Source organism: Gymnoscopelus braueri, assembly GCF_963280865.1.
Source record: "Gymnoscopelus braueri genome assembly, chromosome: 21".
Classification (NCBI taxonomy): Eukaryota; Metazoa; Chordata; class Actinopteri; order Myctophiformes; family Myctophidae; genus Gymnoscopelus; species Gymnoscopelus braueri.
Genome location: NC_137623.1, coordinates 29758939 through 29785146, shown reverse-complemented (window position 1 = coordinate 29785146; position 26208 = coordinate 29758939). Strand labels below are relative to the sequence as shown.

The following is a 26208-nucleotide window of genomic DNA, read 5'->3' as shown; positions in this document are numbered from 1 at the left end:
GCGCGTGTCAGGGAGAAACTAAAACAAAAGCCAGAACACAATCTAAGTATCTTAACAATCATGCTTTCAATAAACCAAATTGAAGAAAAAATCCTGGCTTGCGCGTGCGCGTGTGTGTGCGTGTGTGTGTGTGTGTGGACTGTGTGTGTGTGTGTGTGCACTTTAGTTGGGACGCCTGGCTCGTGGCTCCCTCTAGTGTTGTTTCTAAATTGAACGCATGAGCGTGTGTGTGTGTGTGTGTGTGTGTGTGTGTGTGTGTGTGTGTGTGTGTGTGTGTGTGTGTGTGTGTGTGTGTGTGTGTGTGTGTGTGTGTGTGTGTGGTTGCGGCCATATATGTGTGTGCACTTTAGTTGGAAAGCCTGGCTCGTGGCTCCCTCTAGTGCTTTTTCTACAGAATTGCTGGTTGGGTGGTAAAAACGAGCGTGCTTTCTTCCATCTCCCTGGTTCTTCAATCTCCCTGTAACATATACACATGGACACATACACATATGTATTACGTATATAGGCCTATATACTTTATGCACACACTTACACCCATACTTGCGTACATGCACAACAATACACATATAGAAGGAAAAGAAACCCTTTACACAGTCAAAGTATATCAAGACTAAGGATAATGAGCTCATCAATAAAAAACATCAGAAGTCCCAGGACCAGTGTTGCCAGATATTGCAAGAGAAACAAGCGGTCAGGTCTACGAAAACAAGCCCAAAAGAAGCGACTAGGCCACATGAACACACCCACGCACGTACAGCCAAATTAGTATACAGCATCAAGATCAGTTTAAGTGCTTAAAACATATATACATCTGCTATTTGAAAATAGCTTATGAGCTTAGATCTGCTATTTACAAAAAAATCTTCAAGAAAATGTGAAGAATGTGGATTTTTTAAAAACATTCTGAATACATAAATATTTTGTGTGGGTCCCTGGCTGGCACAAAATATTTTCAGATGAATACTTATTAATTTAGGGGGTCCTTGACATGAAGAATCACTGAACAATATTAAGAAGCAAGCCCAAATGAGTAACTACACTTTAGAAACAAGCCCAAAGAACCACAACCCACAACTACCAATATAAGCGACTTTACAGAAAAACAAGCCCAAAGTCACTCATAATAAGCAGACTTGGCAACGCTGCCTAGGCCTTATTCTCATTTAGACCAGTATTTACAGTATCTAGGTCTTTAATCCACCGTGCTTCTGCCTCGCTAAGTTTTCTATACAAATCTACTCCCTGTACTTTTTCAATCGCCCAGAATTTAAGATTATTTTCTGAATGGCCACACTGGGTGAAGTGTGTTCCTAGAGAGCCAGCCTTGCCTCTTATATCACTCTTATGCGCCATTATCCTTCTTTTCAATTGGCAAGATGTTTTTCCTATATACAGTTTGGAACAAGGACATTGGATTGCATATATCACATCCTTTGTGACACATGTTGTCAGGGTTTCCAGGTGGACAATCTGTCTGGTGTGAGGATTGGTGAATTCTTCAAGATCAGCAGATTGTGGGCAACAGGAGCAGTTTCCACAGGGCTGGTGTCCAGTACGTGGTGGGCTCCGTCTGAAAGCAACAATACGCTTGTCTTTAAACGTTTCATGGAGTTCCTACACATCCCAATGTTTGATTAAGACATGTTTGATTTAATTTGCCAATGGAAAATATTTCAGACTGAAAATCTATCTATTGGATAATCTAGTCTTTGTTTTGGTTGGAGTAAAGCATCTCTGTCAGAGTATAAAACCCTCTTTTAAGCTTTTTTTTAATAGTAGAATAGAATGGCTATAGCCCCTGTCTATGAATCTGGCATGCGTCTCCTATGATTTGGTTATATTCACATCTGCTGGAGCATAAACGTGTAAGACACATAAACTGACTCACTGCTGGTTGGCTTGCTTCCAAGCTTAAAAGTCTTTAGATAAGGATTTACAGACATGTCTATGGAGTGAATGAGTTGGAAATTCTCTTCTGGAGTCAGTGCCGTTATAAAAGTGCGCGGTCACTTTTGAGGTCTACAGTCATCAGTCAATGCCCTACATCCAAAGTGTGTGTATCCTCACTTGCTTTTTCAATTCTCTTAAACCTAATCCTCGCCTACTCATATCACACTGTGCTCTGATTGGCTGATGCTAGTGCACTGTTTTGCACCCCAACGTCAAAGTTCAGGGTTTGGACACAGAGGGCCCCTGGAGTTTGCATGTTCTCCCTGTGTCTCCTAGGGTAGTTAATACCCTCACAAAAACATGTAGTAATCCTGGTCGCTATACCGCCTCCCCCATGACAGCCGGGGCGCCTGATGGAGGGGAAAGGAACTGGTTGGAATAACGTGTTCCTTCCACGCGCTACGTCCAACCGGGGAAACTCCCCCCTGTCAGGTTGGCTCTCGTGCATTGAAGGAGGCATGAGCTCTGCTCTGGGCTCCCTAGGCTGGCGGGGGAAGTGCAGCGCCCAGGAGCACTTAGATAATTGACACCAGGGTTACAAAATTGTGGGATAAAAAAAATATATAAAAAAATGTTCAGGGTTTGGGAGGTTTGAAGCGACATGTATTGAGACTGCCATGAGATTACAATATTCTAAACTCTTATAAGTAAATAAGGGCATAACGTTATTAATGAACATGACAAACAATATGCATTTTTTTTCTCTAACTTTTTATCCCACGATTTTGTAACCCATTTTTTCACCCAGTGCCAATTGCCTATGTAATCCTGGGCGCTATTCTCCCTCTGTCAGTCTAGGGAGAGCCCAGACTGAGCTCATGCCTCCTTCAATGCATGAGGAGTGAGCAGGCCGCTTCTTATCACCTGACAGGGGGGAGTTTCCCCGCTTGGACGTAGCACGTGGAAGGAACACATTATTCCAACCAGTTCCTTTCGCCTCCATCAGGCGCCCCGGCTGACCAGGGGGAGGCAGTATAGAGACCAGGATTACTGCATGTTTTTGTGAGGGTACCTACCCTAGGAGACACGGGGAGAACATGCAAACTCCACACAGAGAGGCCCTTTCGCCAACCCCACCTAGAGTATGGGCACTGATGACGCGGAGGAGAAGACACACCCCCAGCACCCACAGCCTCCCCGGCGGGAATTGAACCCAGGACCTTCTAGCTGTGAGGCGACAGCGCTACCGACTGCGCCACCGTGCCCCCCAACAACAACAATATGTATCCTATCACATAGGCCTATGTCTATGGCATATGCTAACAAGTTTGCAGCAGAGCTGGAGCATGTTAGCATTGCTAACTAGCAGCAGCTATTCGTTTTTTAAGTCTGACGTCTTTTTGTCCAAGAGGAACCAAGCGCAGTCCACTCTTCATTGTAAACAAACATGTCGGAACCCGTAAATCTTTTTACAGTAACCTCCTATTTCAGAAAGGAACCATAGAGCACCGGTAGAGGGCGCTGTTCCGCTGGTTCGTGGCTTTATTTTTTGTGTTGAAATCCTCATTGGGGAATCTTAGATCGCCTCATATAAGAACTGTGTTCGAAAATTAAAGCCACGAACCAGTGGAACAGCGCCCTCTAGCGGCAGTGACGTCAGACTTCGGTGCTCTATTGAGGGTTAAAAATGGTCTTAATGCTAATCATAGACAATAAAAAGTAGGCTAATATAAATATATTTATATACATATTTATTATATATTATTATAAAATATATATATTTATTTATATATATATATTTATATATACATATAAAATAACGATTTCCTCTTCTCTTTGTCGTTGCCAGGAAAGCGGTAGAATGACACTTTAGTCGTTATTTTAGTCTCAGATCAGTTAAAACAGCACTGCGCATATTGGCAAAACACACACTTAGACCCGGAAGTTGTTCTGACGGGGCGCATACGGGGTGCAGTCCTCTCTTTTTCCTCTTCCAGTTTTTCATGGCATATCTTCACCTTTTCATATTGCTCAGTAACATCTGTAACAACATTGTTTCACATTTATTTCACTATATGGTATCCAAATGAATATATTTTGTAACATCAATTATAAAATTGTACTATATACACCACTGGTTGATTATGAAATAAATCAACTAGTGTTCCATAAATCAAATAAAATCTTTCTGTTACCTGGAACCGACTTGACACTTTTCTTGAGTGACTGGTCAATGGATGTCTGCATATCTTCTTTGAGTGTTTTCAACAACATATCCTGAAATGAAGATAAACTGTTCAGTGCCAGAATTAAATGTATGAATCTAGATGTGTCTATTATGTTCTACAAGGAGACACACACCCACCCACCCACCCACCCACCCCCACCCCCACACACACACACACACACACACACACACACACACACACACACACACACACACACACACACACACACACACACACACACGTCATTGGCTATCAATAGTCATGGCCTGGCCCTCATTCCCCAGATGTTCTTAAGAAGAAATAACTGCCACTACTACTTGAGCATATAACTTCATTAGAAAATTGTGAGCAGTTGGAATTTGGTATTTTCCTGAGATAGATGCGTGTTAACAAACCTTCAGACGTGCCACGTCATCCAGCATGTCTTTCTTGGCCTCTTTAAACATGGTGGATTTTGAATCATTGAGATGCTTCTCCATTTCCTGCCTCATGTTGGCCACCATGCCTGTTCCACTGTGTGCTGCTGCTTCTACAGTACAACAAACAAACACAGTTCAATCATTTCAATCATTTCATTTCATTACATTTTCATTTGAACTTTTAGCTTTGAATTTAATTTATTTTAACATTAATATAAAATAAAATAAAAGATTTGCATAAAAAGAGAAAATAAAATGTCTTTAAAACTTTTAAAAGTTAGTTTTTATGGTGATACAGATGGATAATTACAAAGTATACAACCTTCCAATTGATTGATTGATCATTAAATTGATTGATCATTAAAATGACGGCGGCTGACAGTCATTTTAATGATCAATCAATTGATCGAATCAGATGGGTGGGCCGCTTTGAGATTTTCAAGTGGGCCCTGATCCTGCTGCTCCTTGACAAAGTAGCACTTGAGTCAAAGTATCAGTAATACTCGTGGTTGAATATTACTCAACTAGTACAAATGCTGTCAAATGTATACTTTAAACACTTAAGTAGTCAACAGTAAATGATTTTAAACTGGCTTTTTGGGCATTTTATTTTGAAGTTTCAGTCTGAAACGGTGTCTCAACCAATCAGAAGGTCCCGTCCCCTCAGGCTATGTAATGCTGGAATCTCACTAACTGCAGAGAGAGAGAGCGTGTGACAGGCCTGTAGCCTACCTGTAGCCAAAACTGTTAAGTAACAAAAATGCTTCAAAGCAATGACATGACTCTGAAAATACTATGGTATAAGTACCAAATTGCTCCGTTATAGGGTGTACCAAAAAATCCTAAAGGGGGCGTCTACATGTGTGACTTGGTAGCGGCGGCCATTGTTGGGGCCGGAGGGTTGGGGTCCGAGGGTACATAAACAGCTTGTAAACAGTGACCCGACGTGTTCTTTTTTTTTACTCACAGTCACAATGGTGAGGACTTGCTCAGTTCATAAGTGCCATAGCAGGTCGGGTCGAGGTAATGTGGTAGATAAAGGAGTACAATTTGTCAGCTTTCCAGCATGGAGGCAACATCACAGAGCTCAAATAGATGTAGTATGGCTTTGGCTTGGATCTCAGCTGTATGACGCACAGAATTAACGTTCAACAACCTGCCCAAGTACAGCCGTGTTTGTTCACAGGTATTTTTTTTTACCAAAAACATGAAACTGCTATTTTCTCTCTGCTAACTGAAAGTAACTAGGTAACGTAACTAGGATGGTCCAGACTAGAGTGTTAGTGACTTTTTTTCACTCTCTAACGCACTGACAGGCGCGCTGCTCTGTCACCGAACATTCCACTACCGTGCGAGTTCTCCAACTTTAATAAAAATAAACAAAGCTATTTCGCTACTCACCGAAACTTTCAACAACACAAAACTGCCTTTGTTTCGGTGAATAGTGTAATAGTTTTGTTTATTTTTTATTAAAGTTGGAGACCTCACACGGTAGTAGCAGCGTGCCTGTCAGAGCGTTTGAGAGAGAAAACACTCTGGACCGCCCTAGGCTATCCTAGTCTAGTTATATTACCTATATTTTTATTTTAGTTAGCAGAGACAAAATAGCAGTTTCATGTTTTTGGTAAAAATGTACATTTGAGAAAATGACGTGAACAAACACGGCTGTACTTGGGCAGGTTGTTGAACGAAATTCTTTGTGTCGTACAGCTGAGATCCAAGCCATACTAGTCTCTTCTCTTGAATACATTGTTAGCCTCACACTGTATTCAATCTTTAAGATGAGAGCTGCAACATGTGAACAGCTTTCTCATAGACCAGCCACACATGTACAGTGTGCACTGATCACTATGTAGTCGGCAAAGAAGTTAATGTTTACAAACACAAACCACCTTCACTCTCTAGTCTTAAGCCCGTTTCTATGTACAGTCTGACCCCTCAAGGGTTGTAGCATTGAAAAGGGGGCGTGGCGAACTTTTGGTGACGCGGCGTTGGTACACCTTATACTATAGGGAAGGGTGAGTGCACACTCAGTGCAAAAAGAACGAGCGATTTAAGTTGACATTTCAAGATAATTGTATGTTGTCATGAGATATTAGGCTACAAACAGATCTGCCAACTCCACCTGTTAACCCTGCGTCCCTGTGATAATGAATGATGGATTGATGAATGGATTAAAGTTACAAAAATCTTGCATACTTTCAGTCACCTTGCGCGAGTATAAAGTACTTAAATAAACAAATGAAAATGGTCGCTTATCAGGCACTCCCATTACTTTTACTGCCAAGGAAGGTGGGTATGTGAAAACGGTCTCTCCCATTGCCATTCCAGCAAGTTATGCTAATTATTTTGCTGGAAAGATTCTGGCACTGCAGTGAAAACACAGCTTAAAGACCTCTACACACTGTACGATATTTGAAATGGTCGGCGAGTGAACAGATCATTAAGCATTTCACATTGCACAAGTTTCTCTCTTGAAATCGGGCTAAATATATCGTTGTGATTCTCGCACGATTGATTGGTCGGCGACAGGGGTTCACTGACTGCAAGATATTTCACCACGATGTGATCCCGACCCAATACATACATTTGTTTTTATTCCAAACGTCTCACGAAAACGTGAAAGGCTCCCGTGATATATGCGCGAGACCGAGACAGGACGCTAATGACTGACATTAAATAATTCTCAATTTCTCTGTATTTCTCTCTCGCTCTCCCTCTCTGAAACAAACGTTTCAAAAGTCAACCAGGGTGCAATTCAGATCAGCTGCAGTGTTGCCGTGTCCTATTACAAGCGAGTTGCTTGTAAAAAATATTGGTGGTTGCGTTTCTTTTTAGCTTATTTCCAAAGTGTAGTTGCTTATTTGGCTTTATTTCTTAATGTTGTTTTTTTTCTTTGAAAATAGCTGCGACGCATTGTGAGCTTGTAGATCAGCTATTTTATTTGTATATAGGTTTAAAGTGCTCATGCAGCCTATAGTCGCTTTTGTTGGGCTTGTTTTCATAGACCTGGTTGCTTATTTCTCACGCAAAACCTGGCAATACTGTTCAGAGATACATATACGTGCGTCACACACACACACACACACACACACACACACACACACACACACACACACACACACACACACACACACACACACACACACACACACACACACACACACACACACACACACACACAGAACTCTCTCTCTCTGTCTGCAAGCCCTATTCCTCTCTAATTATAAACAGCCCCATCGCCGAGCAGGCTCGCTCACTCTAACAATCTGTTTTATCACGTTTAACTAATACAGGACTGGACTGTCTGGACGCTAATATTGCGGTTCTATGCGGGAGGACTAGCTACGGTGCGTGGCTGTAATGTGCTCTCATTGGCTGTAGCGTGCACTAGATCGGGGCCGATATCCACAATTATCCAACAAGTTTGAAATCTAAAAGGAACCCCTCGCCGACCGTACTTTATCGGGGCGTTTCTTCTCGGAGTACCTTACACACTGCGCGATCAACACCTCGCCGAGGAATGCCCGATCTTAACTGAGATCGGTGGTTTTGTCGGCGAACAGCCAAAAATGTCCCTGATAGTGAAATCGGGTCAAATATCGTACAGTGTGTAGAGGTCTTAAGTTGTGCAAATGTTTTAGCTGGTAATATACTGGCATTGTATAGTGAAAACATGGCTTACTGGCATAACATGGCTGCATGGATTTCTGGATTGACTCTTCTAGACTGGAGTAGATGTTTTTCTTTTCTTCACGGATGTGATTGACAAGTTTCGTCTTTAATTTCTCCTCCTGATCAAGTGAAGAAAAGAACAGAAAAACTAATAAACTGAACACTCCAATTACACTTTACTCATGGAAATTGGCTTCCATCAGATGAAGCATTATAAATCAAGCTACATTTCAGTTGCCAATTCAGTTGCCAATTAATAATAGATTCTCCCTAGAACTATTGTTGTCATGGTAAATAAATAGATGAATGAATGAATGAATAAATAAATAATTAATAATGGTGTCTTTATTTTACTTCAGAGACAACCCATCAAAATGAGGTGTAGTTATACTGTACCTCTGTCTTAAGAAATGTCATCTGCAATGCAATCGCTTTGTACTTGTCACTCAGGCTCTCTGTGACAAGTGTGAATTTATTGATGGCCTCTTTGATGGGTCCAGATCGTCCTTCATTCCTGAAATTGAGTTAAGGAAGCCCTTTTATACACATCCTTCCTCTCCCTGTTTTATTAAATTAATATGCTGCAAGGTAGACATGGTTTTATGATTGCTGACAGTAGGTACTTACGGGAAGGTCTTGGAAAACTCTGGATCAATCTTTTCTCTCATGTATTTAGATAATCTCTCATTGAGATTCACTTTGCTTCCTTTTTTCCTTTTTGGTTTGTAACTGCCGTTGTTCTGAACTAAAGAGTTCAATTTCATATGATGGCCGCAACCTTGTTTTCCTGTGGTGGCATGCTTCAAGACATTCTCACTTCTTTTTTTTGACAGCGAAACACCTTCATCGAGGCGTTTTTCAAACGTCTCATAGCACTCTGTCATGGATTGATCGACTTTATTGTACCATTCCTGAAGTTGTGTTTCCAGATGTCCAGAAGTCTTTTTGCACAGTTCTGCTTTGAAGGAGTCCTGAAATCAAATGTGTCACTCAGAACAATATAGAACCAGAATAATACATGTAGACAGAGAGAGTATGTGTGTGTGTGTGTGTGTGTGTGTGTGTGTGTGTGTGTGTGTGTGTGTGTGTGTGTGTGTGTGTGTGTGTGTGTGTGTGTGTGTGTGTGTGTGTGTGTGTGTGTGTGTGTGTTCTTACCGTTCCTAGAGTTTTCGCCCCTTTCATCAGAGAAAGTATTCCATAGGCTCCGTTGACATAATTATTGGTCTTTGAGTGACGGCCACTGAGATCTTCCAGAAATCTTTTAAGTTTGGGTATTTCTGGAAAATTATGTTTATGTCATAATCGTAGTAAAATGCATTTTCACTGTGATGCAAATTGTTAAATCCATACTACTACACATTATTTGTAAATTGGAAAGTCTTTTCCTACCAGTGTCTACTTTTTGTAGATAGTGTTGCTTGTTGAACTCTTTGGAGCTGACTGAGAACACTTGGAAAAAGTCACTTTTTTCGTGGAAATGTTTCTGAAACGAAGAAAATAAAAAATAAAATAATAACAACAATAATAATATCATTATTATTCAGTATGCCGTGTGGACAATAGCATTGGACAAGTGAGTGTGTGTAAGATACACTTTTTGGGGGAAACAGGTGAGCAGAGTCAACGATGTGGTGCTGCAAAATATGGCCTTTATAGACTTGCTTTCCCTGCCTAGCCCAAACCAAATCTCCCTTTCTTCCTCTTAGCTTATTGTTTTTGGCCTTTTAAAGTTTTTTTTCTTCTTTTCTTTTGCTCCTAATAAAATAGTTTTTAAGCTGTTTTGTAAAGCTTTGGGTACTAGAAAAGTGCTATATACATAAGTCTGATGTATTATTATTATTATTATTTAATGTCTGTAAAACGTACCTTGATGGACGACTTTTTCTCAAATGTCTTTAGCAGTTTGTCCTTGACTATTTTGTTGGTTCGCAATATACGAACTGCTGTATCAAGTTTTGACCTGGAAGAAAATGTGAAATTGTACTGGGTTATAACACATTTTCATCTTTACCACTGAAAACTATAATCTAATATGTTTTTGATAGGGAGGCATTCTTAGCAAACAATGTGGTACCCTCTCAGAAAGAAAGGTACATTGCGCGCAAAAAAAGAAACTCACAAGTCTTCGTCTGAATCGCCAAGAACATCAGATTTGGTGCAGATGAAACAGATGCTTTGACACTCTCCACCGTTTCCAATGAGATTGATGGTTTCGTTTAAGATCTCCCATGGTTCCTTCGCTGAAACGGCTCGATCTTTGACACTCACAATCCACACAGCAGCACAATTTCGAACAATCTAGGAGAAAATATTTGAATAATCTTACACAGCTATACATATTGTATATAGTATTTAAATGAATACATTCTCATGATATGATTTGCATTTATAATTTAAATGACCTTTTTCCACATTTCATCTCTGCTCTTGTTACAGTCTCCAGTTCCAGGAAGATCCACAAGTGCAAAACGCTGAAGCAGTTTGCTGGCATTTGGTACCTTAATGGTAACACACTTCACAAGTGGCCAATACTGTCTTCCTCCGTCACTGTCTTGAGTGTCTTCCTCCGGTACATGCCTTGTGTACCTTACAATTTCTTCAGATAACGCTGAGGACTGTAACACACATTCAGGTGAATGAACATTTATGTACTAATGTATGTATTTATTTGTGTATTTGTGTATTTATTTATTATTTCATTCATTCATTCATCCTTTAAAATATCTTTTTTTAACAGTGAACGAATGCAACCACATTGGATGGATGATCTATCTACTGTACAACCATAACACTCAACATTTTTCACTCTGGCGTTGAGGTCAGAAATCAACTTACGTTTTTACATATAAGTGTCTTCGGCTTGGATTGGAGAAATTCTGGAATATCTCTAAAATTCTTGTCGGTCATGTAGTCTTCAACATCTGCAGAGTTCTTAAAACCTTCTTCTCCATACAGTGCTGAGAACTTTTCCTTAATATCATCGTCGTCGTCACCATCGTCGCCATCGCCGTCATCGTCGTCATCGTCGTCGTCATCGTTGCATGCACCTTCCTCATTGGCAGATTTATTTTTGAAATACCACAACTCCTCTTCCCATTCCTATTTTTTTTAAAGAGAGATAGAAATCAATAAAATCTGTTGCAGTCCTGTTGCAACATTTTGTACAAATGAAGATGTTACCATTTTTAAAAGCAAGTACAGTATTTTAACTCAAGTACAAACTTGACTGAGCAACTTTCACTTGTAGTTGAGTAATATTTGACCAGGAGTATGCTATCTATACTATTGACTCGAGTACTGGGGGTGAGTATACTTTGCCAACCAATGCTTATAACATAATATCATGCTTTATCTAAGGAAAGGACATGTTAATTTTTACCTTTACTGGGATGAATTCGATCTCTGCTATGTAGTTTTTGTCTGTCATATTTGCCTGCACTTGAATCATGACTGAGGTACAAGCATTGCCGACACCTCCACAAGGCAGGAGATTCTTCTCACCGATAATGGCATTTATCAGAGAGCTTTTCCCAGCTCCTGTTTTACCAAAGACACCCACCAGCTCCGTTTTGCTGCTCTCCAAATCTTCCCAATTCTTCTCCAATTTTCCCCTGTTGCGAAAAACACAAAAAAACTAAGACAAAAAAACTTTAAACTTTTAATTGAATGTACCTTGTCATTTAATTGAACATTAATATCTAAACAAAAAATATGTTTAAAAATGTATCATATTTTTTCTTTATAACCTTGAAAAGTGAGTTTTCATTGTGATACTACGGAGCCCCTGAAGGGACATTACTAGGTAGATTGTTTTAAGGGTAGGTACATTTTTTTAAAGGGTCACTTTTTTTTAAAAAGCTGGCGGTTTATGTTTTGTGGTATGGGGAAAAAATCCATATGTTGGCAGAAAAAAAGAGGAGGCTATAAAAAATTTTAGGGGGTGACATTTTTTTAAAAGGGGAAAGATTTTTTTGAAAGTCGTGCGCACGACTTTGAAATTAGACTTTTTTTCAAAGAAAAAAAAATTGTTTCAAAGATTTTTTTTTCAAAGTGAGTGTTTTTTTTCTTTCAAAAGGAGATTTTTTTCCATTTCTTTTTTTTAGGTATTTAAGTATTGTTTCATCTTCAAAGTTTTTTTTCTCAACGGCCGGGGGTCCACAGGGGTCCCCGTGGTGGGGGTGGCGGCCAGGGTTCCACCGAGGTCCCCGTGGTTCGGCCAGGGGTCCAAGGGGGTCCCCATGGCGGCCGGGGGTCCACGGGGCTCCCTGTCTCTACACGACCCGGGGTCCGCGGGGGTCCCGGTGGAGTTCCACGGGGGTCCCCGCGGACCACTGGAGCTCCCGACACTTTGAAGAATGTTCTACTTTTCTGATGGAACATCCAGGGATGGTGCTCAGAGGCAGTACTCGGAGGCACACCTCCAGAGCTGGGAGGGGGGCACTCGTCCCATCTGGTACCCAAGAAGAGTGGCCCTTCGGACGGGTCGGGCAGCTGAGTGTCGGGAGCTCCAGTGGTCCATGGGGACCCCCGTGGAACTCCGCCGGGACCCCCGCGCACCCCAGGGTGTGTAGAGACGGGGACCCCCGTGGACCACCGGCCGCCACGGGGAGCCCCGTGGACTCCCGGCCGTTGAAAAAAAAAACTTTGAAGATGAAACAACCTTTTCAAAGTCGTGCGCACGACTTTCAAGGTTGTGCGCACGACTTTGAAAAAAAAACACTCACTTTGAAAAAAAAAACTGGAAAAAAAACTTTTTTTTTTCCTTAAATAAAAAAAAACATCCCTCTTTACAAAAATGTCATTCTCTAAAAAGATTATTTTATACACCCTTAAATAATAAAGCAACTATTTAAAAAAAAATGTAACCCCCCCCAAAAAATTCCTTCCCTTTAAAAAAAATGTCACCCCCTAACATTTTTTTTAATAGCCTCCTCTTTTTTTCTGCCAACCTACGATTTTTTCCCCCATACCACAAAACATAAACCGCCAGCTTTTAAATATAAAGTGACCCTTTAAAAAAATGTACCTACCCTTAAAACAATCTACCTAGTAATGTCCCTTCAGGGGCTCCGTAGCTGAACAATAACTTAAAGTATATTACATTAGTTCCATTAATCCAAGCCAGAACACAATTGATTGATTGATCAATAAAATAAACATGCTCTGAAAATGGAAGGTTCTGGGTTAACCCTTTGTAGTGGAAAGGAGTCATTAGTTGGAGTATACTCACTTTAGAAATGTGTTGAGCTCTGTCTTCTGATGATTGAGTTTCTTATAAACATCATTCATGATGTCCTTCACCTCAGCTAATACATTTTCTGTAAAGGAATCAAAACCTGAGTTGTGCAGCAGCCAGTGGTGGAAAGTAACTAAGTACATGTACTAAAGTACAGTACTTCAGTACAATTTTGAGGCGTAGGTACACCTTTGCTTATGTGCTTCCAATGTTGCACATACAACAGCAAACTAAAAGGAGCTCAGGATGGATAGTGGCAGCAGAGGAAGTCATACAGTAGATATAAGGGCCAGGTACGATGAAATATCCTACTCCTACAGCAACACCACACTCCCCTGAGCCCACCATTAATCCCCCCTTCAACGAAGAAGGAGAAGAATCAGATAACTATGAGCCAACATTGCCCTCCCTGGACCTGGACCTAATTATTATTAAGCGAACGCAGCTCGAAAATAACAATAAGAAGAATTGAAAGGAATGAGCAATTGTAGAGAAGTGGGTGGTACAGTGAAATTAGTGAGAACAGGGCCGCCAGAAGAGTTTGTGAAATGTGTTTGGTTTAGGCATGTTGCAGGCTATTGTGTATTTTAATCAGAGCATCGTCTACATTCCTGGTGGTGCACTCTGGCGCACTCTGGCGGCTGCTTACAGGCAGTGCACGCAAGTGAGTCACATGGGGGCGCGAGCCAATGAGAGTGTGAACACACGGACAGAGACACACACACACACAACCCAAGCACAGTTGCATAGTAAGCTCCACTTGGGCGGAGGCGCGGCGGAGGCGCGCCGGAGGCGCGCCTCCTTCCGCGTTCGCAATAAAGGACTTTTGCACTGTTCCCCCGGTTCCCCATGATGTCCACAACTGTAACAGAGCCAGATTGAATCTGTAACTTCTGTAAACTTCTTCTAATAAAACTATTTTTATTACTCCAGAAAAGTTACGACCTGAGTCCCACATTTTTCCCATCCTGCAAAACACCCAAATATACAACCCATTTCACCACATGCACAATTAGAACAGAGCTCTTAGTGAGTAACTTTTGATATTGTATTGTTGAGAAGATATATGAGGGTCTTTACCTTGAACCTCAATATTACAGGTAGAGGAAGATGCCTGAATGTGAAAGTAAACACAGGTGTTAACTGAGCATTTCACGAAAGTATATATGCATATTGTATCCACATTTATATATTTGTTCATTATATTTATCTGGGAATTTGACTAGATACCACTGGCACTGCTGACGTGGCTGTGGACAGCGATGGACCTGCGATGGACGGTTCCCTGCTGGCCATCTTGAGCTGAAACTACAAAACAAACATACAGGATAGCACTCATTAGCAGTGGTGGACAAAGTGCTCAACTGCAGTACTTGTGTCAAAGTATAGATACTCCTGCTCAAATATTACTCAACTAAAAAGTTGCTCTCAAGTACTAGAGTACTTGCTTTTAAAAACACTAAGCAACTAAATTATTTAATAATTTACTAAAAGTACTGTACTTGAGCACAATTTCGAGGTATATTTTACTTTAGTTAAGATAAAGAACTTTGTAAAAGAAGCCAGTTCTCCAGTGACCCCACTTCGTGAAAGTGCCCTGTTCTCAGTGCCCACTCATAATAATGCCCAGTCCTCTAGTGAAGTGGTTCTCAAACGTTTTCATGTCAATAACCCCCAAATTGAAATGTATTTGGCCACAGACCCCTATCTGAAAAGATTTTGTGCCATGGACCCCATACAAGATTTTAGTTTAAAAATATTCCAATTTTTTTCCAATATTCTTTGAAGATACGCGATACACGACGCGTAGTGAGCGTGTAGATCGTCTTTAAAAGAAAAGAAAAGGCCAATGTACACATAGGGTTAAAGTGGTTAAACTGATTGAATCCCCCCCATGTTGAATTCCCAATACTCTGGTACACACAACAGAAACTGTAAATGGCACCGGAGCAGTTGAGAGTAAATCACATTAATAGGAAGTGGTGGAAAGTACATTTACTCAAGTACTGTAGGCCTACTCAAGTAACATTTTTAGGTACTTTTACTTTCCTGGAGAGTATTTTCATTTTTACAATATACTTTTAGCTTTAGTAGACAAGACACTTCCATGACAAGTAGAATATAGTGGGGCATCACATATTACAAAACAAACAAACATTAACCACAAAATGAGCTTGTAGATCAGCTATTTTCATATATAGAAAGAGTCAGAACTACCGATTTAGAAGGCATTTGTAGAATCGGCCTCAGGTCTTAATGGGTTAAGTATATTTTGATAAAGGCAAAAAGAGGAATCCCGCACACAGTGTCTTCACTTACAGCCACAATAGGTTTATTAGAGGTACAAGGTTTCAGTCGCTTGGACCTTCATCAGGTAAAGCCAGTGGTGTAAAGTAACTATAGGTTACTTCTGTATTAAGTATATTTTTGAGGTATTTTTTACTTTACTGGAGTATTTTCAATTTTCAGTAGGCTACTTCTACTCCACTATCTCAGAGGCACATATTTTACTTTTACTCCATTACAATTATTTAAAAACTTTAGTTACTAGTTACTTTGTGGATTTTAATTATTATTACAAAACATACATTACCCACTTCAGCCCTATATACATTTTGGTCATTTGAAAATAGACGATCTACAAGCTCTTAACAATAAGAAGAAGTCAACAGTAAGTTTCTGCATTATTTGGATGTCCTTAATTCATTGAAGGTTTAGGATTTGCTCTGTTAATTGTGCGCTATTTGCAATTTGCTAGAGATGTCCCGATGCCATTTTTTCCTTCCCGATCCGATTCCGATAGTAGTCGGATTACAACCATTAAAACCCATCATAATCATTTAAAGTTTTTATCATGATCTGACAATGTCAGTGTGGGTTCATTACCGACAGCCTGCTGCTGGTGCTCAGCACTGCAGTTGTTGCATGTTTATAAAGGAAAGGAATGCTTTTGACCTATATGATTCAACCCTCTCCAAAGAGCACCTGTTTCCATTATGGTATAATCACGGACCCACGCAGCACTCCTTTATCTCTATTCTTTGATAATAATCTTTTTTTTCCTTTTCCCTTTCTTTGGTTAACCTTTGTTTAACTATTTACAATTGTTGCCTGGCAAAAGGCAAGGCCTCAATATTATTAGTTAAAAGCAAATGAAAACAACACAATTCACAAAATAATATTAATAATATTATGCAGATTGAGATGCACAACACCATTATTTTATAATCGTATAGTGTATGTTTTCAATTGCAAAGGACAAAATCTGTGAAATGAAAACATTTTGGATTTTACTGTGTTTGAGTTCAGGCTTAGGAAAATATCCTGCAAGACATGAGAGCTAAGAAACTCCTACGATTGCAGCAGAAAACTCTTATAATCAAAACATGATAGCTTTCTAGTTGGGTGGGCCTGGAAGCACACAAAGCACAGTTGATTTCTGATGGCTCAAAATCGTGGACCACAAATATCTATGAGGGTTGTTCCAAATGGCCCCTTACAGCTGTGTAACTCTAAGATTATACAAATGGAACCAAAGTTATGGGGGTCCTTGAAATTAAAAAGTTTGAGATCCACTGCTACACCAAATGGAACAGAGCCTTCATTGGTTAGATGTACTGTATATTGTGCCATATGTCTATTGGGTCAGTTTGACCAACTGTTCACAAAATCCCTAGTGGCCAATCCACTCAACACAAATAAAGTCGACATTACCTTGTAATAGAGGCACCAATAAACAATACAGTAACATTCCAGCATACATCACCCTTGAATACATCAAGGGTTCCCATAAGTTTCAGGCCGCAACCCCCCAATATAATCATATTTTAACTGGGGACCCCCCACGCTGACAAGCACTTGGAATTGTAGGCATTACATTTAGCTTGACTCGGTGCCACAGCTACATATTGTGAAAATAGCCGCAGTGCGAGGCGTTGTGAGCTTTTAGTTCAGCTATTTTCACAATTAATTAATTTCTTAAGTAACATTTGACAATTTGGTATTAAAAGGTCTTAACTCATTTACTGCCAATGACAAGATTTCTCATCATTTCACTTCAAGGCTCAGACCGTCAATGACGAGATTCTCGTCATGTGTTGTTTTCAGTGGTTTACGATAGAGGGTGTGTTCTTCCGCAGCCTGTGAATGATCCCAGGATCAACCAAGAAGAGTACAACCAGAAATCACATAATCACAACAAAATGAAGCTGGTTTCGTTCAATATTATATGATTTATAAAAAACTAATTTCTCTGCTTTCTTTTGCTTTTTGGTGAAAACAAGCCACATTCAAGTGCCCAAAACTATGGAACGGATTATTGTTGTGAAATGTGTGGCCCTTCACTCACTTTATCGATGTCAGTACGGCCCTCTGGAAATAAATGCTGCCCACCCCTGCTGTAAATGTACCTCGTTTTCCAATAAAAGACACCTTCATGTGACGTTGACTTACAGTGGTTACTTTGTAGATTTGTATTATTATTACAAAACATACAGTAACCACTTCAAAACAATATACATTTTGGCCATTTCAAAATAGGTCTTTTCTTCAAAGTCCAAAACTGATCTAAGCAAGACATGACTCAGTCATGTATACCAGCTTGCTTTCTGTTTTCTCTGATTTGTCTCGCAGAATCTGGCAACACTGCTAGTGGCTCCTCATTGGCTTAGACCTGTTGCTTATTTCTCTCGCAGAATCTGGCAACACTGCCATAGAGGCGAGAGGCGTGTCTAGTACCATAGCTTGGGAGGACGAGACCGTCCGTTCAGAGTATGGGAAAGTATCCCCATTGGCTTAAAGGACAGCCAATGATTGAAAACGGCGAATATGTCGAGGATGACTAGTTGGTCAGTCTCTTCTTAGACCAACGTGCTTTGCAAGCTGGTAAAAAGAAAATAAACATCACATTATGATCAGTTAAGCTAAATTATTTTAATATGCCTTTGAACTAATATGAACGTCTCATGACATTACAATAAACTTATCATGCAAATATCTAAATTGAATACTGCACAATTATAAGGCAGATACAAAGACTTTTCATAACAAGAAATCAAATCATTCTAATTAATGAATTGGTCAGAATGTAGTACCAATCTTAATCCCTGCACCCTTAAAGGAGTAGTTCACCTAAAAAAGTAGGCCTACAATTTTTTTAATCAATTACACACCCCATGAAGCCTTGAATTCATGGACATTTTTTAGTTTTTGTCGCATTCCTAAGCCAATAATTGATTACCGGGGGAAAGATGCTAATGTATCGGGTAGGAAACACAAAGTCACAATAGAAAATAACAACGAGCACTCTCAGTGTATGAAGCGGTTTACAGGTGCACGGCTCACGAAGATTCACAGTAGATAAAGTAATAGCCAGCACTCCGAAGTCCTTCTGGTACTTTTATTTCATATGCAGCACGGACAACACAGCACACACGGACGCGTTTCGGCATCAAGCCTTCTTCAGTGTGTATGATAATGCAAACATTTGGGGATATTTAAGTAGGGGGACCGGGGTGTAACACAGAAATCGGTCCGTCTAAAACAGGCTAGTTCATAGGCCTGATCACAGTTGTTTATACATCTCATTAATCCCTATACCCCTCTTTGATTAGGGGACTCTGATCCATTACATAACAATTTGAAATAGGTAAAATACCAGTAGATAATTTTAAAAAAACTGTTCATATATGTACACTCCCTTGACTTTCTGTCATAAACAGGAATGCAGTAATAAATGCAAAATTCAAATTACATGACAAAACAAAACAGAAAACAGTCAAAGAAATAATCAATTAATAATCTTGCACTTCTCTGAATGCACAATCACAGACATAAGACTCAACCCCAATTTCAAATTCATGACGTTTATAAAAAACAGCCCAATAGCAGTTCCTCGTTTAACCCCTTGGGGTGTTCTGTCTGTAGATTGTGTATCCAAAGAGCTTCTCTTTGTAAGAGAAGCCTATCTCTGTTACCACCTCTCTTTAAAGGAGGTACAGTCCCAATGCCTTGAAACCTCAAAGAACATACCTCGTGTCCTACTGAATTAAAGTGTCTCGCTACCGGGGATATCTCATCCCTATTTCTAATATTTGATTTGTGTTCACCAATTCTTATTTTCAATTCTCTCTTTGTTTTGCCTACATAGCAGAGTCCACATGGACATTTCAACAGGTAGACCACATATTTCGTTTTGCATGTAATTCTACTCTTGATATTAATCTTTTTGCCAGTGTGAGGGTGCAGCACTGTGTTACCTTTAATCATAGCGTTACATTGAAGACAACCTGAACATGGAAAATTACCTGTAGGTGGGTCTGACATAAAATGTTTAGGAGGTACGTAACAGTCTGCTCTGACCAGTGAGTCTCTCAAATTTTGGGCACGTTTATGTGCAAACATTGGGGGCGTTTTAAACACGTGACCTATAGCAGGATCAGTAGATAGAATGTACCAGTATTTTTGGACAATCTTCTTAACTTCATTACAAATTGGAGAAAAAGTGGTAGACAGCACAATTTTAGACTCTCCTGCCTGTGGAGGTTTAGAAGTCAATAAACTGGTTCTGTTGATGTTACGTACCTTGTGTAAACAATCATTTAAGACCTTATTATTATAGCCTTTGGCATTGAAACATTGATTTAGATCCTTTGCTTGCTTTTCAAAAGCAGTGTCTGTGCTACAAATTCTCTTAACCCTCAGTAACTGGCTATAGGGTAGGCCCTTCTTTAAACCAGGTGGGTGGTAACTGGAGAAGTGCAAGTAATTATTTCTATCCGTTTTTTTCTTGTATACAGAAGTGGACACCTGTTCGTCCATTTTAACCATTACATCCAAGAACGAAACAGACTCCCGACTGAACTCTAAAGTGAAATCTATGGAGGACATTCTAGAATTTATGTACAAACGGAACCCCCCCAGCTGGTCCGTTGTACCTGAAAATATGAGGAAGACATCGTCAATATATCAAAACCAACATTTCAAATAGAGAGGAAACGGATTATTGTGATACACAAAATCCTCTTCAAATTTGCCCATGAATAAATTGGCATAGTTGGGTGAGCACGGGCTACCCATACTCACCCCTTGACACTGTAAGTAAAAAGCATTCTCAAATTTAAAGTTGTTTTTGTTTAAGACTAATTCAGTCATGTTTACCAAAAACTCAGTCGAGGGAGTCTGTACTTCTCTCTGATTCAAAACATTTGAAAACCCTCCCTCCAGAAATCTCATTTGTATTTTATTTCAGGAGTGGAATCAAATGGAAATGAGATTTCCGGAGGGAGGGTTTACCAGGCTACTCGAGGCCTTCTTTATGGGGAACATTGGTATAAAGACTAGCAACATCCATAGTGCAGAAAATGTCTGTCGCTTGAATATCTTGAATAGAATTCAATTTATTCAAAAAATCAGTGGTGTCTTTCAAGAACGAGGGCAAAATTGATACCAGCGGTTTGATGTGTAGATCAATATATTGTGACATAGGTTCTGTCAAAGATTGTGTCCCTGCCACAATAGGGCGTCCTGGAACCGGTTCAATTAAACTTTTATGTACTTTAGGGAGAGTGTAGAATACAGGCCGGGCGTACAGGATGCTCTTGTCGCATAAAGCCAAATTATTTTTTTGATATAAGCTGGTCATCAAAAGCCCTCTTTAAAAAAGAATTTGTCTCTTGAGAATATTTTAAAGTAGGGTCAAAACTCAAAGGGGTGTAAAATTCATTATTGCTCAATGCCAAAGGCTATAATAAAAGGTCTTAAATGATTGTTTACACAAGGTACGTAACATCAACAGAACCAGTTTATTGACTTCTAAACCTCCACAGGCAGGAGAGTCTAAAATTGTCCTGTCTACCACTTTTTCTCCAATTTGTAATGAAGTTAAGAAGATTGTCCAAAAATACTGGTACATTCTATCTACTGATCCGGCTATAGGTCACGTGTTTAAAACGCCCCCAATGTTTGCACATAAACGTGCCCAAAATTGAAGAGACTCACTGGTCAGAGCAGACTGTTACGTACATCCTAAACATTTTATGTCAGACCCACCTACAGGTAATTTTGTTATGTTCAGGTCTTCAATGTAACGCTATGATTAAAGGTAACACAGTGCTGCACCCTCACACTGGCAAAAAGATTAATATCAAGAGTAGAATTACATGCAAAACGATATGTGGTCTACCTGTTGAAATGTCCATGTGGACTCTGTTATGTAGGCAAAACAAAGAGAGAATTGAAAATAAGAATTGGTGAACACAAATCAAATATTAGAAATAGGGATAAGAAATCCCCGGTAGCGAGACACTTTAATTCAGTAGGACACAAGGTATGTTCTTTGAGGTTTCAAGGCATTGAGACTGTACATCCTTTAGAGAGGTGGTAACAGAGATAGGCTTCTCTTACAAAGAGAGAAGCTCTTTGGATACACAATCTACAGACAGAACACCCCAAGGGGTTAAACGAGGAACTGCTATTGGGCTGTTTTTTATAAACGTCATGAACTTGAAATTTGGGGTTGAGTCTTATGTCTGTGATTGTGCATTCAGAGAAGTGCAAGATTATTAATTGATTATTTCTTTGACTGTTTTCTGTTTTGTTTTGTCATGTAATTTGAATTTTGCATTTATTACTGCATTCCTGTTTATGACAGAAAGTCAAGGGAGTGTACTTATATGAACAGGTTTTTTTTAATTATCTACTGGTATTTTACCTATTTCAAATTGTTATGTAATGGATCAGAGTCCCCTAATCAAAGAGGGGTATAGGGATTAATGAGATGTATAAACAACTGTGATCAGGCCTATGAACTAGCTTGTTTTTAGACGGACCGATTGAGCCAGATTCTCAATAGGAATTAAAAAGAAAATTGTAGTGAGAAGCTGACTCTCACTACAAAAAACACTTCTAAATACTTCTAAATATCAGGTTTGTTACAATATAACCACTGTCTTAGTTAGTTATGTATTTCATAAATTCATAAAGTCATATTATATAACAATGTAATGGCAAATAATCTATTTATTCATCAAAACATTTGCAATATGCTCTCCTATGATACAGGTGAATTAATATCCACATTAACCACTTAAACTGGGAAGGCCATTCTACCAATGCCTTCTAAATTGGTAGTTCTCAAACTCTTTCCTGTCAAGGACCCCCAAATTGATATATATTTGGCCGCGGACCCCCTTCTGATTTTTTTGTGCCAGGGACCCCCAGAAGAGATGATTTGTGTTAACAAGCTCAGTGCTTAATGAGTCTTCCAGTTTAGTAGACCTTGTATTGTGAATTTGTACTTCCATGTACTGTTGTTCTCATGTCTTACTAAATAAAGTACATCAATCAAACAAATGTTCAATTATTCAATTATTTTCAAACACTTAATTTTTTTAATAAAAAATAGCAGATGTATTGTGAATTTGTACTTCCATGTACTGTTGTTCTCATGTCTTACTAAATAAAGTACATCAATCAAACAAATGTTCAATTATTCTCAAACACTTAATTTTTTTAATAAAAAATTGAAGATGTACAAGCTCGCCGTGCGTCACTTAGTGCAGGCAGTGAGCTTAGATCTGCCATTTATGAATAGCCACCACTATTCTAATTCTAACTATAATAATGCAATTCCGGCTGTCCCTTTCCACTGGTAACTAAGGGCAAACAGACAGCAAAGAACCTGGGTGTCTTTTTCGACAATCAGATGAACTATGAGTTCCATGTTAAAAAAGTTACGCAGTCATGCCTCTACCATCTATGCAACATTGGAAAAATAAAATCAATTCTCACTTCTCAAGACCTGGAAAAAAATCATGCACGCTTTTGTCTCTCCCCATCTTGATTAGGCTACTGCAACGGACTCTATACAACCCTGAGCCTTTCCCGTTCGTCAATATCGCGACTTCAACTACCTGTTATCTCAGTACTTAAATATATATACTTTCATAGTGTAACACCACAAACTTGTCAACCATTTGTAATATTTTCCTAGTAAGACACATTGTGTCTCCGAGTTAAAATGGAAACACTTAAATCCTGATATCGATTTATTTTGTTTAATCCCACATCAACAGTTTCCTTTGTTATGCTCTGAGTCTTCCTTTGAATAAGGTGTAGGTTTAAGGAGAATTTGTGTTATTTAGCTCTCTTATGCATTCAATAACAGATTCTCATTATTCTTTTTACTTCATTCTGCACAGTAGGCTACACCAGAGTCATGCTGTGTTTGTTGTCTATGGTGTTAAAATGTTGCCATATTCCATATTTCCATATTATGCATTGATGAAAAACACAGCTTTTCTCTCGTCATAAACAATATGTAATAAATAAAGCCACGTGTACAGTATCTTTCTCATTGATAGGCTCAACTTATTCAAAGCTGTTAATATATATTTTCCTTTGTATAGGCTACTGCATTACTATGTAGTGTAGGCCTACTTCATTTTTGTGTTTTGTAATGTTTAAATTACATAACATTAAAAAAAATTCTTTTCTTTTTGCGTCACAGTACAGCCCCCCGAACTAATGCTCTCCAATGGGACATTCTGCACAATGAGTAGGCTACTTTTGGTAATTTTTATGTAGGCTACATTTTGAAACCAAAACTTTTGTACTTTTACTCAAGTAAATGTTTTATTCCAGACTTTTACTTGTAACAGTAACAGTATTGTATAATATACTATACTTTTACTCCACTGTGTGCGCGCACACACACACACACACACACACACACACACACACACACACACACACACACACACCTCCGCCTTATTCTGCTGTTTTCATTTACTCGTTCGTTATCTGACCAGCTTCAATCTTGTAGGCTACTGCTACTCACCTCGTTTCTTGTAGCTGTGAACGTGAGTTGTTTGACTTTCTTGTCCGCAGCAGCAGAAAGCATTTTCGAATGTTTCCCACTAGCTAAGTGGCGCGTCACCGACGACTTTCTCCTGTGGTCCAACACTTCGTTGCACGGTGTGCAGAATAGTTTACCCCTACTTTCGTGCAAGACATTGGGGTACTGCTTTGCCCGGTCTTTAGCAGAAATTTTTGTCGATGCAGGATTTGGATTAGATTTTTCCATCTTGCTGTTTTCTCTCTGGCAGAGTCCTGCACGGTCCCCCGCGCCCGCCCGTCAATAATCAGATCCGTAGACCGACCCGTCACCCGTGATTATTTCAAAATACGAACCAGACCGGCCGGTCCGTCAAATAATGGACCCGTTGTCCGCCCGTTTACCCGTGATTACATGCAGAGTAAAATGTAAATAGCCTACAGACAGTCACTCAATTTAAAAGTGGTAAATGGTCAAAGTTTATCCAACGAAAACAATATTATCTCCTGAATGTTAAAATGATGAACAAAGCTCCAGTTGCAGAAGTGGGTTTATAACAATGTCTTTATTGTCATAGAGGCAAAACCATTCCATACTCAAATAAGAATAGCGCAAATTACATTACACCAAACACACCTCTTATACATAACAGTAGGGTATACCTCCATTTCTTTAACAGTGGACTTAGACACGCCTTTACTTTCTCACAGGCCAATAACTTTCAGGTAAACTGCATCTAATCTACTGCAACTCCACCTCTCACCTCAGCTGGTTTTTCAAAGGAATGAATTAGCACAAGACTTTATAACAATATCTTTACATCAGTTATTTTGCAAAGCTATAACTTAACTCATAATTCAATCATTACTCCAAAATTCATGTACTTCAAGAAATGTCCAGACAGTATATAAATATGTTATGTTAACCCAGAATGATAAAATAAAACAGAATAAAAATGATTACAATGAAAATAGACTTTATGCATGATATCCAATTAAATTTCCATGACTATTTAAGTTATCTAAGTTTTATTCACCTAATTCCTATAAATACTTTTGAAGGGTAAACGAAAACAATAAAGGATATTATTTAGTATTAGAAGTCATGTTTCTCCTGAATCTACTTAGAAAAAGTTGCAAACAAAATGGCTAAACTCATTTACATTAGCCAAATTCTTAAGCCTGGTGCCCTGTGGTTTTTCATAGTCAGGGAAAAACAGGTTCTCCCTGGCTTTGAAACACCACAACTCAACCAGAGGCGTACGCTCATTGGGGCCAACAAGGCCATGGCCCGGTCTGTAAAACCCAGCTCCCCCAGGGGAAAAAAATCAACATAACGACGTTAGCAGCTCTCACCCTATTCTGTTGTAGCCAACAGAAAGTCGCCTTTGTTTTCGAATCGGGCTTATTTGCATTCGGCCGAATTGTTAATGAGTGGCCATTAAAAAACGGTTTCCCCGTCAAACCGGTTCTCTTGCCAGGTAAACAGTATAAAGAGAGGCCAGAAATAGCTCCACATTTCATTATTGTTGTGACTTAAGAATCTGGCCTGGTCAACGTTAGAACCCACCATACGCTACTGAACTCAACTCTATTATATCTTATTTATGTTCCTTACAAAACTACTTTTATGGCTTCCAACAACTGCTTCCCTAGGAAATCAGTGAAGGAAAGGAATACATACTTGTACTATTTGCATTAGTGGCCACCATCTGTTTTCCCTAACAAAGTGTTTCAGTCTCTGAAGCTCCTCCACACCTTTCAATGTAAATGTGAGGACTGACTAGTCCTTTGTTATAGGCAAACTGAGCCCCTCTTGGCTGGCAGTGAGGTTTTAGTGGGAAATCAGCCTAGTTATTTTTTAATAACCCAACGGATATAACAAACAACCTGGTATTAATATTTTCGTGTTTAATATCTACTTTAA

General features: G+C 39.4%; 1 protein-coding gene across 1 annotated transcript; it reads right to left on the bottom strand.

The window, feature by feature from the left end:
- Nucleotides 1-500: 500 nt before the first annotated feature.
- Nucleotides 501-25231, bottom strand: LOC308077305 (nuclear GTPase SLIP-GC-like). The gene is made up of 18 exons (XM_080417933.1): nt 24286-25231; nt 14679-14756; nt 14529-14562; nt 13443-13530; nt 11592-11823; nt 11048-11311; nt 10615-10827; nt 10332-10510; nt 10079-10172; nt 9602-9695; nt 9368-9489; nt 8840-9183; nt 8609-8726; nt 8223-8331; nt 4514-4647; nt 4086-4167; nt 3823-3931; nt 501-1570 (listed from the first exon to the last, which is right to left on the bottom strand). The coding sequence occupies exons 1-18, from the start codon at nt 24529-24531 to the stop codon at nt 1147-1149; spliced, it is 2964 nt and encodes a 987-aa protein (XP_080274059.1). The 5' UTR covers nt 24532-25231; the 3' UTR covers nt 501-1146.
- Between the last annotated feature and the right edge of the window lie 977 nt (nt 25232-26208).

Excerpts from the sequence above, each read along its gene's own strand:
- LOC308077305 (XM_080417933.1), bottom strand. The coding sequence starts at position 24,531 with ATGGAAAAATCTAATCCAAATCCTGCATCGACAAAAATTTCTGCTAAA. Across the intron at positions 10,511-10,614 it reads GAGATGAAATGTGGAAAAAG|ATTGTTCGAAATTGTGCTGC; the intron begins GTCATTTAAATT and ends ATTTTCTCCTAG. Across the intron at positions 4,168-4,513 it reads ATGACGTGGCACGTCTGAAG|GATATGTTGTTGAAAACACT; the intron begins GTTTGTTAACAC and ends TCTTCATTTCAG.